The 13,925-nt window shown below is 52.9% G+C and overlaps 1 protein-coding gene across 1 annotated transcript in view; it reads right to left on the reverse strand.

Moving 5' to 3' along the window:
* Runx3 (RUNX family transcription factor 3) overlaps positions 1-13,925 on the reverse strand; it is a 58,435-nt gene that overhangs the window by 11,182 nt on the left and 33,328 nt on the right. The window contains exons 3-5 of the mRNA XM_008822292.3: positions 13,589-13,854; positions 11,237-11,393; positions 3,399-3,503 (exon numbers count right to left, since the gene is read on the reverse strand). Coding sequence (XP_008820514.1) covers positions 3,399-3,503; positions 11,237-11,393; positions 13,589-13,854 — 528 coding nt within the window. The remainder of the gene's footprint in view (positions 1-3,398; positions 3,504-11,236; positions 11,394-13,588; positions 13,855-13,925) is intronic.

The raw sequence follows: 13,925 nt of genomic DNA on the forward strand, positions 1-13,925 counted from the left end.
CCCTGGTGTGGTAGAACATGGAGTCTAGTGTGGAGGCATATCTCTGGTAGGGGAACGGCCGTGCAAAGGCCCTGGGGCAGGAGTGTGCCTGGCAAGAAGCCAGCATCAGGAGTGGGGTGAATGGGGAATAAGGTGCAGTACAGAAAGGAGAGTCACTGTCCAGATTCAGCCAGGCCTTCAAGGCTGTGGTCACTGTAAAGCTTATTTCCCTTTTTCTCTTCTGGAATTGGAGACCCAGGAGGGTGGGAACCCAGCGGGTTGGGTTCAGGGTGGTGTCTCTAACACATGGAACAGTGTCTGAGGTATGGCAGGTGGCTGGGAAAATACTGTGTGTGCATTTAGGGAAGAAGCTGCCAGCCACACCCTCTGTCTCCTGAAGGGCCAGGAAGTTGGGTCCCACCCTCTTAGTACCAGCACCTGCTGAGCCTGGTAGATGGAGTTAGCTGTTCTCAAACTGCAGTCACCACCAACATGGCCAGGCCCTGCACTGCCTCCTACCCCAGTCCTGGATCCAGCTCAGCAGCCTGCGTTTGAACCAGTCCCCAGTGACTGGGAGGGACATCAGCAGTGAGAACCTCAGAAACCAAGGCCACACAGGCAGGAAGTCACGGAGCCAGCCTCAGCCCCAGCTGGCCACCCGGCTGCAGGTTGGGCACGCTCCGCAGGGCACCAGAGGGAAATGACCTGGCCACAGAAGCCACAGCCAGGTCTCAGGGATGTAGGCTCCTGCTTCGCTTCGGACTCTGGACCAGTTAGTCCTCCCTGGCCAGAGGCTCTGGCCTCCTCTGATCAGGGAGCAGAGCAGGGAAGAGCAGAAGTTTGTGAGATGGGGGCTGGTGAGGTCCCAGGGCTGTAGCATTTCCTGTGGGCTAATGCAGGAAAGTCAGGGACCTCATGAGTCCACAAACATCCCACATCCACCTGCCTGTGCCCCAGTGGGAAGCTGGGACAGCTTAGAAGGTTGCTTCAGGAAATGGCCTTACCTCTCTGGGTTGGGAGGAACTGAGGGGTCAGTTCATGGACAGAGGGTACAGGGCTGCACACACAAGACCACTCAGGGACCATTGGCTGTGGGGGCTGGGGGTGGGGGGCTGGCCTCTTCTCTCCTACATGGGGAAACAGCAATGAGGAAGGATTTGTCTAATGCCCCAGACTGATTGGCATGTTGGGGCTAGAGCCTAGGGTACTGGAAACCAGATCTTGGGCAAGGTAGGCACAGGCTGAAGCAAGCTGGCCTCAAGGATGGGGGCCCCTAAAGAATGGCTCCCTCTCCCCTCTGCTGTGTTCCAAAAATGAGCTTCTGCTAAGATGTCATTGAACAAAACTGCCAATCTGGCCCTGCCAGAGCTCAGAGAGGATTACTATGTGCCTTATGTCACACAGCAGTCCCAGCTTATATCCTAGCTGCCTCTTCCTGTTCTGCCTCCATCCCTGCCAGCTCATCCCAGAAAGGGCCATCTATGGTGTGGTGGGGAAATCCAGGAGAAATCAGGCAAAGGACTCAATGGGGCCTCCCCTGGGCAGCCTGAGCCACTATGCCCATTGAGGAGTTTCAAGAAGCACCAGGTGGCAGGTGAACACAGGGCTCTAGGCACCTCCAAGCATTGCCTGGTCCCTTGGGGCCTTCTATCCAGTCCCCAGCCCCACTGTGCATGTGCCCCTGGAGCACCTCTAAACACTGTATCCTTACACTGAGCCCACTGTGGGACAAGGAACAGCCCTGTGACCCCTTCAACGAAATTTCCTGCAGGCATCCTGCTGCTCCTGGGGGAAGCTTAACACCCACTGATGAGGGTGGCAGGGGGAGATGTGAGGACCAGAGAGAATAGAACAGCAGAGACCTAGGGGTTAAGAGGCCTTTCCACCCATCAAAGCCATTTGTCCCTGAGCTACAGGCAGGAGAACGCATCCGGCCCCTTCATGGAGGAGATACACAGTGCACAGCATTCCTGGTTGAGGCGACTGTGTACCTGCACCCAAGTGCTCACACAGATGAACCCATTGCCTCTGCACAACAGCACCCCCAGATAACTGCTTGTATGAATCCATTTTTCAGTCAAGAAAAATGAGGCATGGAAGTGACTCACCCAAGTCCTACAGCCATAAAATCTGCTCTCTGGACATAGGGGGAGAGGGGAGAGGGAGGTTCATATCCACCACTTCAAGATTTCTGTGCTAGCCGATCCAGTTCACAGATGACAAAACTGAGGCCAGATAGGAGACATGAATAGCCCAGGGGTTATAAGACCTAAGGCCATGGGCACAAACCTGTCCACACCTGTGCTGGCTGGGAGCTGATGACAGCAGCGACATGTAGGAGCTCAGGGCATGGGAAGAGGTAACTCTGGAGCAATAGAGAGGACATCCCCAGGGCCACTGGTCCAGCTCTGGGCCCATCTGAAGTGCCACCTACTGCAGTGGCTGGATGGGGAGCCAGGTCTGACTCCAGGGCCTTGGTGTCCCTCGCCAATGTGGGTACAGCCACATTGCTCTTCCGAGTCTTCATTTGGGCACTGCCCTCCTGCCCTGCAAGCCTGAACAGAAGTCTAAGGCAGGAGCATACCACCACTGGCACAAGGCAAGGTCCCCATGAGCACCCAGTCACCAGGCTCGTGCCATCGCCTCTCTGGAGCATAGTGACCCTTTGATTCAGCTGTCATGACAAGCCAGTACAGTGTTAAGTATGGAAGGTTTTCTCAGCCTCAAAGGATCCTTCTTATAATGCGAGGGGGAGGCCAGCTCCCTGGGCTTTGCAGCTGGAGCCTGTTGGGTCACCTCACTCTTCGCCCAGTCTGTGCTTCCCCAACCTTCCTAATGTATAAGCTCCAGAGGCACAAGAGGCACGCCCATTGATAGACTGGGACTCAGCAACAGTCGCTGCTCAGTACACACTGCAGACTTGGTTGACATTCCAATTTCATCTGTAGGGCTCCTGGAGCTAGTGTGCCCACTTTCTGTGACTTGAGCAAGTCACATGCTAAGATCCAAGGTTTCTAAGGTCTGGGGGGTGGGGTTGCAAGATCATGACACAGGGAACCAGCTCTTATCTGAATGGCCGCCTCTTCCCATCCTTTAGCCACTGCAGAGGAAGCTGGCTTGCAGAGCCAACAGACCTAAGCTCCATCCCAGATGCCTCACCCATTGTGTTGAAAGCATCTTCCTTTCTTTGTCCCCTTCCCAGGTAGTCCTAGAGGGGCTCACCCAGCTGGCTGTGCTGCCCTTTCCTGGCCTCTTGGTTGACCCCTCATAGTCTGTGGCTGCGCCCAGAGGGTTTAGGACTGAGACCTTGTGAATGCTTAGAGGACCCAAAGCCACAGGTCTGGTCTCACTGCTGCCCTTCTCCCACCTCCCAACCCCACCTGGACCCTCTGCCCTAGCCAGGGCTCAATGGCACTTACGTCGGGGCTCCCGGGGTCCGTCTACAGTGACCTTGATGGCTCGGTGGTAGGTGGCCACTTGGGTGGGGTTGGTGAACACGGTGATGGTGAGTGTGAAACTCTTTCCTGAGGAATCAAGGCAGGATTTGGTGTCAGGCACTTCTGAAGCCCCCCTGGCTTCCCATCTGTACCCCACTGCCAGAGCCCCTTACTTTAGACCCTTTGAAACCAGACAGAAGACAGAGGGGAATTCAAAGTACAAGGCTTTGCATTCAACGCCCCTGGGGATCCGGCCCGAGCTGTTACCTCTCTACCACACACAGTCCTCCTGGTTTGCTCCCTCCCTTCTTTGTAACTTTTTTTTAAAATTCTTGTTCTGTCTCTTTCAGGGGCCCATGTGATTTTGGGGTGGGGGCTGTGGATGGGTGTTATTTTTTTCTAAAAGTAATTAGCGATCTTTGAAAAAAACAATTGAGAACATAGAACATACTAGAAAAAGGTCCTCCCTCACTGCCCCAGTTCCACTGGCAGAGATAACAACCATCACTATTTGAGGTTTTCTGTCCCAACCTTCTTGGTGTCATATGCATATTTACACAGTTGCAGTGCTTTTTTTTTCTTTTAACATTACATCAAAAACACTTCCCTGTGGCATTAAAAGTTCTCCATAAACTTCACTTTTTAATGACTGCTAAATATTCCCCTGGCGGAAGAGACAGCTTTGATTCATCCACCTTCTCACACTCATCGCTAATTTCTCGCTGCTGTGCGCAAGCCCAAGCTGCAGGTGGGGGGAGCTGTAGACGTTTCGTTTGTAGACACAACTGTTATTTCCAGAACCCTGTTCTATTTTTAGATAGACATTTGGCTCCAAAGTCTCCATTCAAAATTCCTGAGAGGGGAAAAATTTTTAAATAATACTTTTTTAAAATCATGTAAAATAAAACGGAAATGACGTTCCATGTCTCAAAAACTCTGTCTGCATCTCTCCTGACTTCCTCCCAGTAGATTCCAAGAAGTGGCCCGGGATGAGTCTGTGGGGGCCATGTGACTCTCTGGGGACACATATTGCCTCAAGAGAGGTGTGAGACCAAATGCATCACCCTGGTGTCACCAGCCCAACGACTGCTTCTATCATGGTGGAAGATCTCTAATCTCTCTTGATTTTGTTTGTCTTTCTTTTATTATTAGTGAGACTGAAACTTTTTCTCTGGTCACTATCCGTCATAATCCGGCACACGTCACCGCCTTGTGTTCTCTGAGATTTTCCTGTTGAGGCCTGAGGGGCCTTCTGAAAACGGCTGCATCTGAGGCCTGCTCCTACCTTCCTATGGACTCACTGGGTGGTGGTCACCAGGTCACTTTCTAACTCCAGCCATTTTTCACTGTCAGTTGAGTTTCTCACCGATGGCTTCTGTAGGACTCCTTTCCTGTAGGTCCACTTTCAACAGGGACTTTCTTCAGTGAAGGCTCTGACTGGCTGGCCAGGTCTAAGGTGAGGGGTTTCCAAAGGGCAGCCTGTTTTTCCAGCACCTTAGTGAGCCATTCTGTTACCCCGTACACTGGGCTGTATCCAGAGCTTTGAGTCTGTGCCTGTGTCTCCATGGTCTAGACCAGCATCGTTACCATTTAATATCAAGGACTGGGGTGAAGGAGAACTCCACTGATACCCAAATCAGATTTCTCCTACCCTGTTCTGTTTCTGGATTCAGTTCAGGCCTGGGCACTCCCTGTGAGCAGCCCAAGTCCAGACACCTGTGCCCCTCAGAGTGTCCCCAGAGGCTGCTTGAGCAGCTGATCTGGGGCCCTGTCAATAGTGCTCCAAGGAGTGCACTGGTTTCCACAGCCCCATTGCAGAAGAAGGCAGAGATGACATTATGGTTCTCTTCGCTCAACTGAAAACCCTAGCCCCTCAAACAGTAGAGGCATGCCTAAGCCAGACAGGTGGTTGAACCCCCAAACCCTAGGACTTCTGAGTACCACTGGACCTGGCACCTGGGAAGGGGGCCCTTTTCTGGAAGATGGCTCCTGAGACAGCCAGCCAGGGGCCAGGACAAAGACCCTAAGGAAACCGGCTCTGAAGCCCCAAGGCAGAAGAGCCAGCCTGCCCTTCATCCTGGGGCCAGAGAGCCATTTGCTCCATTTCTGGAAAAAGAAAGTGCTGAGAGTCTGAGAAAGCACAGGGCAGGTGGCCCAGACTCCCTCCTTCCAGCCCCTTGGGGACACTCCTCTCTCTGCAACCCGTCAGGCACTAGGGGGAGAGGGACTGAGCTTTGGGGCCACAGGAGGTGGAGGGTTCAGGCTTACATCAGAGCCCCAATTGTCAGGACTCCCTGCCTTGAGGACCAGGTCTGTACTGAAAAGTCACCTTCACAGTGAGTGCTTTCCCTGGTAAAGGTGTCATTTCAGGGGCTGGGGGATGACTCAGTGGTAGGGTGCTGGCCTAGCATACTTTAAGCCCTGGCTTCCATCCCCAGCACCCTCCCCTTCAAAAAACCCCAAACAAATAGCCCCTCCCACCAGACAGGGTTGCCCCACATAGCCCTGGCAGGTCTGGAACTCAGTATGTAGACCAGGCTGGCCTCCAACTCACAAAGATCCACCTACTTCTGAGTCCTGAGTACTGGGATCAGAGGCATATGCCACTCTGCCTGGCTAAAGTGGGCATTTTTTAACTTGGCCTCTGTGGGTGACCCTTCCTAACATGGAGCAGGCTGGGGATCTGGGATGGGAAAAATTGCAAGAGTATTGTCCCCAACCTTTAACTAGAACAGCTTCTCTCAAGCTAGAGTGCAGGCCACAAGCCACAGAGGTGTTACCGACAGTACCTGTGACCTTGTCACATCAACAGGCTGCACAGACATTTACAGATCATGTTACAGCCCTTGCAGGTTGCTCTGAAGATCCTTGATGCTCATCCTAGAGTCAACACTATGGTCGTCATCAGACCCGCGGCTAGAGCTTGCTACTGAATCCATTCCACAGAGCATCAGTGCACCTGGATGATCCCCATGCACTCTGCAGTCTGAAGGCAGCTTTTTGCTACTGCCATCCCTGGGTGTTTTTTTCCTACACCCCTAGGCCTTCCACCCTAGAACCTGCATGAAGTTCCTTATATAGTTCACTTTGGAATCCTACTGACTGATTTTCTCTCCCTCTCCTGGACTGAAGTTCTGCCTCATTCCCTGTGTCCCCAGCTCCCAGGATGGTATCTGGTACATGGTAGATACCAAATAAACCCACTTTAAATATGATACCATTTTCCAGATAAGAAGGCTGAGGTTCACAGAGGGGCCGTGGTTGACAGCTTACACAGGATCCAAGCAGGACCCAGACAGGCTGGAACCTGCTACAGCTCTCCCAGCTCTCCACAACTAGAGACCTGTTCCTATGGAAGGAGCAACCACTCCCCTTTCTCTCCCCCACCCTCTGGGGAACAAACCACAGGCCACCCCTGAGGTCACTAGCATACCTCAACAGCTTCCTCCCTCCCCAGCTATCCACAGAGAGGAAAGTCAGGAGGACAGTGGAGTTGGGGCCTAGGAGCAGGAGGAGAGGGGCAGGGACCCTGAGAACCACAGGTGGGAAAAGCTGCTCCCACTGCCCCCATTTCCCCCTGGCTGTGCCCAAGTCTTCTCTCTGTCTCTCTCTGTCTCTCTCATCTTTCTTTCGGAGCAGGAAGTTGAGAAGGTGCAGGAGGTGTGTGGCCCCACAGAAGCCCAGCAGCTATGCAAGGGCCAGGCTCGGGGTTGCAATCAAGGATCTTCAAAGGCTGGCCCTGGCTGGGGTCGGGACGAATGTCCTGTTCAAGTGTGTGAAACAGATGTTCTCTAGGGCCATAACAAGTCAGAGAGCTCAGGTGGGCCAGGCAGCATGGAGCTGCCTAGTATTGCCAGTACCTCTGTTCCACAACCTTTCTCAGCCTAGGCAAAACACCATCTATCTCCCTCTCCCTCTAGTGGCCCCGAAAGCACCTATAGCTCTCAAGTCTTTCTCTACAGGCCTCTGCCCCTTCTTAACCAATTAATGACAGTCCAGGTGCCTAAGCAGCTCACCCATGCCTAGGTCAGTGGCTACTTCCTAGAGCATAATCTGGGGATGTGTAGTGGTAGCTGGTCAGTGAAGGGTTGGGGGTGGGAAATGGTACTTAGAGGTAGATGTATGCACATGTGAGTGTGTGCAGGTGTGGATGGGTGAAAGTGTGTGGGTGCACAGGCTCAGTACTGCGTAGGGCCAGAAACAATTTTTCCAAGGAGGGGGAAACTTGCTTAAAAAAACTGAGCCGGGGCTGGAGAGATGGCTCAGTGGTCAAGAACACTGGTTGTTCTTGCAGAGGACCTGGGTTCGAATCCCAGCACCCACATGACAACAAACAACTGTCTGTAACTCCAGTCCCAGGGGATCTGACAGCCTCTTCTGACCTCCACAGGCATTGCACGACACGGGTGCACTTACCTACATGCAGGCAATACACACATACACATAAAATAAAAATAATAAATAAAATTTTTAAAAAGTTTATAAAAACAAAAAACAAACTGAGCTGTATAGGCAGGTGTGGTGGCACACCTTTAATCCCAGAACTCAGGAGGCAGAGGCAGGTGGATCTCTGTGAGCTTGAGGTCAGCCTGGTCTACATAGTGAGTTCCAGGCCAGCTGGGGCTACAGGGAGACCCTGTCTCAAAAAGACCAAAAAAACAAAACAGAAAACAAATCAAAACAAACAAACTGAGCCACAAACTTAACTCAGTCTTATCTAAATTAAAACATTTATTTCTCTTTTAATAGCTATTTAATTTTTCAAAAGGAAAGGTGGGGTTTTGTTTTATTTCCATTTGGGGGTCTGGGGATATAGATTAGTGGTAGACCACTTGCCTAGTACAAATGAAGTCCAGGCTATCTAGCACCACAAAAAAGCAAAACAAAAAAACCAATCAAACCCTGTTCACTACATTACTGAGTATTTACACATCTTCAGCAAATTCTGACACGGACAGCTTGGCCTCATTTGCTCTTTGAGTCCTGTAAGCTCAGCATCCAGGGTCTTCTACACAGAAGGCACTGCCCACCTTGGAGAGGTGCAGTCTCTCCTGACATGTGCATATTCAAATCTGTATCTGTCATGAATGACTTTCCTTTTCTTACCATTTACAGCTAGGGGCTGACACAGATTTGGGGACTCAGGTGGCTACTGCAGGAACGGGGAGTGTGGCTGGCAGGGGCACATGGCAGGCTGGCTTTCCTTTCTTGTCCTTGGTTCACATCTGTAACCTTATCATGGGAGCTCTGGGGAGATGTGCATGGCTTTTGGGGAATGTGATCTTTCTGGAATTTAGACAGAAGCAAGGTGTAAAAATATCAAATACACAGAAATTTCTCCCTGGATTCTTAGTCCTGGCAGGCATTAAAGAACCAGGGAAGAATCTTGGGTTCGACTTCCTTTTTCGTTTTCTTGGATCTGGGGTTCTAAACCTCACCCTGTCCTCACCTAAATTGGCCCAGGTTCTCTGTCAATCACAGGTGTGTCCTCAGGAGGGAATTTCCCAATTGCAGAGACTGGCACAGCAGAGGTGCAGCCAACAAGCACCCTAGACCCCTGCACCCACCTTCCTCACTCTAGCACCTCTACCTCTCCCACTCAACAACTCACACCTTCTGGGTTTCCCCCACCCCCGCCCAAACCACACTGCAATCAGAGAATCAGTGACTGTCACCACTCAAAGGGACCTCAAAGGCTCCTTGGGTACCAAGCATTTCAAGTACAAAATCCTACCTTGTACCCAGCTCTCGATATGTGAGAACTTGCATCAATTTCCTTAATTCACCACAAATCTCATAAAGTGGTACCATTATCATCCCCATTTCACAGATGAGGAAACTGAGGCACAGAGAGGTTAAGCCAGTTGCCTGATGTCATCAAATAAGTCCCTAGCTGGGCTAGGACTCAGACTCTGGTGAGTTGCTCTAGAGCTCACACTGGAAGACCAAGAGTCTCTAAGTCCTGAGTACTTGGTCCAGAGTTCCACGAACATGGGAATGCCTACTTGGGCTTCCTCCTGCCTCCTACAATCACTGAGGCTGGTGGGAGTTTGGATGTGAGAACCGTTTATAAATCACCTCCAGAGGAGCCACCACCCCAGCCTCAGCCTCAAAAGCTGTAAGGATGTATAGTTACCGGTGACATTTTGGAAGCCTGGCTCCCTCCTGGTGGGCCTTCAGGACATGGGCTTGGGTTCGAGGGGAGTGAAAGTCACTAAGAAATCATTTGTGGGCTGGGTGTGGTAGCACATGCCTACAGTCCTGACATTCCAGAGGCTGAGGCAGAAGGACTGAAAATCAGAAGTTAACCTCGGCTACATAACAAGTTCCAGGCTGGTCTAAGTTACACAGTGAAACTGTCTCAAAGTAAGTAAAGTAAGACTAATTCTAAATGTGTAGACAGAGAATCAAGACTTCTTCTCTCTTCCTGTCCCCTTCCCGGAGAGGAAACAGGGTGGAAAGAGAAGGGAACAATTTCCCTCAATCCACCTCACGTTCTACCCTCTGTAGGGGCAGAAACTGTAATGCCCCCCTCCAACCTGGACCAGTCTCACCTGCCTGCAACCAACCTGCACCAGTGACCCCCCACCCAAGGCCAGGGCTGGGATTAAGTTGCAAAGGGCTCGGAGATTGGGGATGACGAACGAACGGGGCTTGGAGACTAATTAGGAGCAGCAAATGAACGCTTAATTCATAAAAGCAAACATTTTCCATCCATCAACCTGCAACCAGTTAAGGGCAACGTTTGAAAGAAATCTGTGAGCGAGGAAGGGAGCCAACAGGAACAGGAAATGTTTGAAAGAATGTAAACTATTTCAGTTTCACAAAAAGTAACAAGTAAACAGTTATTACATGCAAATAATGCCCTGGTTTTAATTAATGGTGAAAAGTCAAAATATGTTTGACATTTGTATGTATACACTGAAGGGCTACAGAGGGCAAAATGGTGCCCAAATGCCCGATGAGAGTGGGCTGGCGGCTCCCAGGGAACTTGAACCTTGAGAAAACCGTTTATTGGTGCTGAAAAATACGATTTTGCCCCAGCCCGTGACAGCCAGGCTCATTTCCTAACTCCACGGGGCTCCTGAAGGGACCACTCAGCCACTTCAAGTTAGTCACTACACGGCAGGCTAGTGTTAAAGGGCCAGCAGACCTGCAAGTCCCCATCTCCCCAGGGCATGGTTGCTAGAGCTCCTCTACCCCAGAGTTACATGATGACGGGTTTCAGGTCCCAGCAGCCTCCCACTCAACAGCCCAGGACAGTAGCCACTGTGGCGTCTGATCCTGTCTTCCTGCCACTGCCAAAGGTAGATCAGACTGGCAAGGAGGCCAGCTTGAGCCTGGGGCAGAGATGGCAGCCTTTAAACCTCACTACCCAGCATTCAGTATCCTATCTAGCATTCTTTAATCTCTTGAAAGCACCTTAGGGCTCAAAGTGCAGGGGAAACTCTACCCTGGGGGTGGGGGCACTGCAGGCCTTTCTGCCCCTTGGGAGAATGGCTGGAGTGCCTGGGCCCCATCTACTAAGTCCCCAGCCAAAAGACTTCCAACACTCTTTTTGAGCTTGTGCTGGTAGGACTTCTCCCAGCATCTTTCGAGAAACCAGAGATGCTGACAGAGAAAGGGCAGTGAGGGAGGCTTTAGGAATTGGTAAACCCTGGAAGCAGGGAGAAAACAATCACATCAAAGGGCTCTGAAGCGCCTATGGGGTGCTGAGCTGCTGTTTCACAGAGCTGGACCTGAGATCTGCTTCTGGGACCCTGAAGCCTCTCTCAGCTTCTTCCCTCCACCTTCGCCACCCCAGTGTCCCTCCTGCTCACCTCGCCCACTGCGGCCCACGAAGCGAAGGTCATTGAATCTGGCCACTTGGTTCTTCATGACAGCAGAGGCATTGCGCAGCTCAGCGGAGTAATTCTCATCATTGCCTGCCATCACGGTCACCACGGTTCCGTCTGGCACATCCCCCAGTGCCACCACCTGAGGACACCGCAGGAGGAAAGACGGCTTAAAAGGCCTGAGAAAGCTGGGGGAATGGGGGGAGAGGCTCATGGCTGGCCAGCTCCCCTAGGTCCCAAGCGCACTGCGGATTTCTCAAATGCTGGAGTGGAAGAGGCTAAACAAAGTAGACCTTTCTCAAACAGAGCAAAAGGAGGCAATGGAATCTCTACCTTCATACCCACATCCTATGTAAAATGATTAACGGGGGCCCCAAGAAATCATCCCCTTTTTATTATTCAATTAAGCCTAAGCGAGGGCTGTCAGTCAGCACAGTCAATGTGCTCTCAGCAGTGGAGTCCACCATCAAAAAGAGAATCAGCAATAATCATAACAGGCCTGCTCCTTGCTCTCAGTTCACACAGGAGCTATTTGGGGTATGAAATTTGGCCCTGCAATGTGGACCGGGACTAGTTTATTGGCCTCAGTGGAGCCTGAATTCGTTATGCAGAGAAAAATGCAAACTGCTGTTCTGCAAGGTGATCCAGAAAACCCCAGTAAAAGGAGAGGGTGGTTTCCATGACTGGAGGGTGCACCTGCTGGGAATTGCTGGGTGGGTGGAGATGCCCCTTTAAATATCATCTCTTCCACCCCCCACCCAAGGAGCACCAAAAGGCAGAGATGCCTTTTGTAAAGGAACCAGACTTTAAACAGAGTCACAGCCATTTAAACGTGGCTGCCGCGTGCAGGCACTGGGAATCCAGATGGTAAAAATTTCAAGGAGAAAATGTTTGGGGTCTGATTAAAAAGGCCAGATTTCCTGTCAACATCCTGTCTTCTTTTAATTTCAAAGATTCCTTTTAAGCTCCAAGTGACAGTAAAACCTCCGATCTGACGATTATAGTCACACGGGGCCTCCTCCCCTCCTCCCGGAGAGATTTCTCCCGCTGGTATTTTAAGATGTCACCCGAGAGATCTCAAAGACCACTAGTGTTCCCCCCCACTTCTCTCTCTTTCCAAAGTGAAGTCTTCTTAATGGGAGCAAGGAGGGTCTCAGCTGCAAGAAGCCAGCGTTTCCAGGCACCTCGGGCACCACAACCTCCCCAGCCACCGGCCCTTCCTGCCCTGCCCTTTTCTCGCGGCAGCTGCGAGAGGTTTAGGGGAAAACCAAGGCGTTTTCGTTTCATCTGACTGCCCCCCTTTAAAAAAAATTAAGAAAGAAAATGAAACAATTGCCTACTCCCTGGCATAGTTGAAAAAAAAAAAAAATCTCTGGATGACCGGGGGATACCAAGGATGGAGGCACCCTTCAATCTCAGCCTGTCAATTGGCGTGCAGAGTTATGCGGGAGACGGCACTTTAGGGTGCGGTGCCCGGCATACCGGCCTAGGGTCGCCCGGTGCAAAATTTCAGACGCCAGAATGTGGGCAGGAAGTGTTTCTGCTGCGGCGCAGGAGGCGCAGCAACGCCGGGGGAGGCCAGGCCCTTTTCACCCTCCACACCAGACACCTCCGGGGGCCCTCTCGCTGCTGGAGAGATCCTTTTCCCGGTGGCCGGTTAGGGTATGCCGGAGGGATCTGGAAGCCTGATCCTCAGATTTCTACATGACTGTCTCCACGCAGGGTCCGGGAAGGCCGGGGGAGAGAAGTAGAGCTCCTCCAAGCAATTGGTGCACCCGAGAGGGAGCGTCCTAGTCCTCTGTGTCCTGAGCGCACTGAGGCCGCTGCGCTTAGGTGTCTTCCCTGCTCTCCCCGGCCCTAGGTTCCTGCTGCAGGGCGCCAGAGTACCCCGTGTCCTTCGGACGGGGGGGGGGCGCTGCCGCACTGGGGTTCCTGCAGCCGCGACTTCTGGACCCCCTATTTCCTCCAGCCCGGGATCCTGCAGCAGGGACCCCGGAACATCATGCGTCCTACTGCCCGGGGGTCCTGCTGCCGTGACACCCGAAGGCTCCCGTATCCTCCCGGGTCTGGGATTCTTGCAGCCCGGACTCTCGGAACCCCTCATGTTCTCCAACCCGGGGATCCAGCAGCCGGAACCACGGAGCACCCGGTGTCCTTTGGCTCGGGGGTCCTGCTGCCGTGACACCCGAAGGCTCCCCTGTCCTCCCGGGTCTGGGGTTCCTGCAGCCGAGACTCCCTGAGCCCCTCCACGTCCTCCAGCCCGGGGATCCTGCAGCTGGGACCCTGGAGCCATCCTCTCTCCCACCGGTGTCGTCCGGCCAGAGGCCCCACACTCACCTTGAAGGCGACCGGTAGCGTCTTGTTGCAGCGCCAATGCGAGGGTAGCACCGAGCAGAGGAAGTTGGGGCTGTCGGTGCGCACGAGCTCTCCCGCGTGGTCCGCCAGCACGTCCACCATCGAGCGTACCTCGGGCCGGGCGCGGCCGCCGGGGCCCGCCGCCTGCGCGCTCAGAGCGCCGCTGTTGTCGCCCATCTTGCCGCCGCCGCCGCCGCCGCAGGGGAAGGCCGTGGAGGGGGGAGTGAAGCGGCGGCTGGTGCTCGGGTCTACGGGAATACGCATGCCGTGGCCGTCAGGGCGCGGGCGGCCGCAGCCGCGGGAAGCGGGAGGCGGGAAG

This window comes from Nannospalax galili, unplaced genomic scaffold (genome assembly GCF_000622305.1).
Source record: "Nannospalax galili isolate Female #2095 unplaced genomic scaffold, S.galili_v1.0 scaffold1428, whole genome shotgun sequence".
Taxonomy (NCBI): Eukaryota; Metazoa; Chordata; class Mammalia; order Rodentia; family Spalacidae; genus Nannospalax; species Nannospalax galili.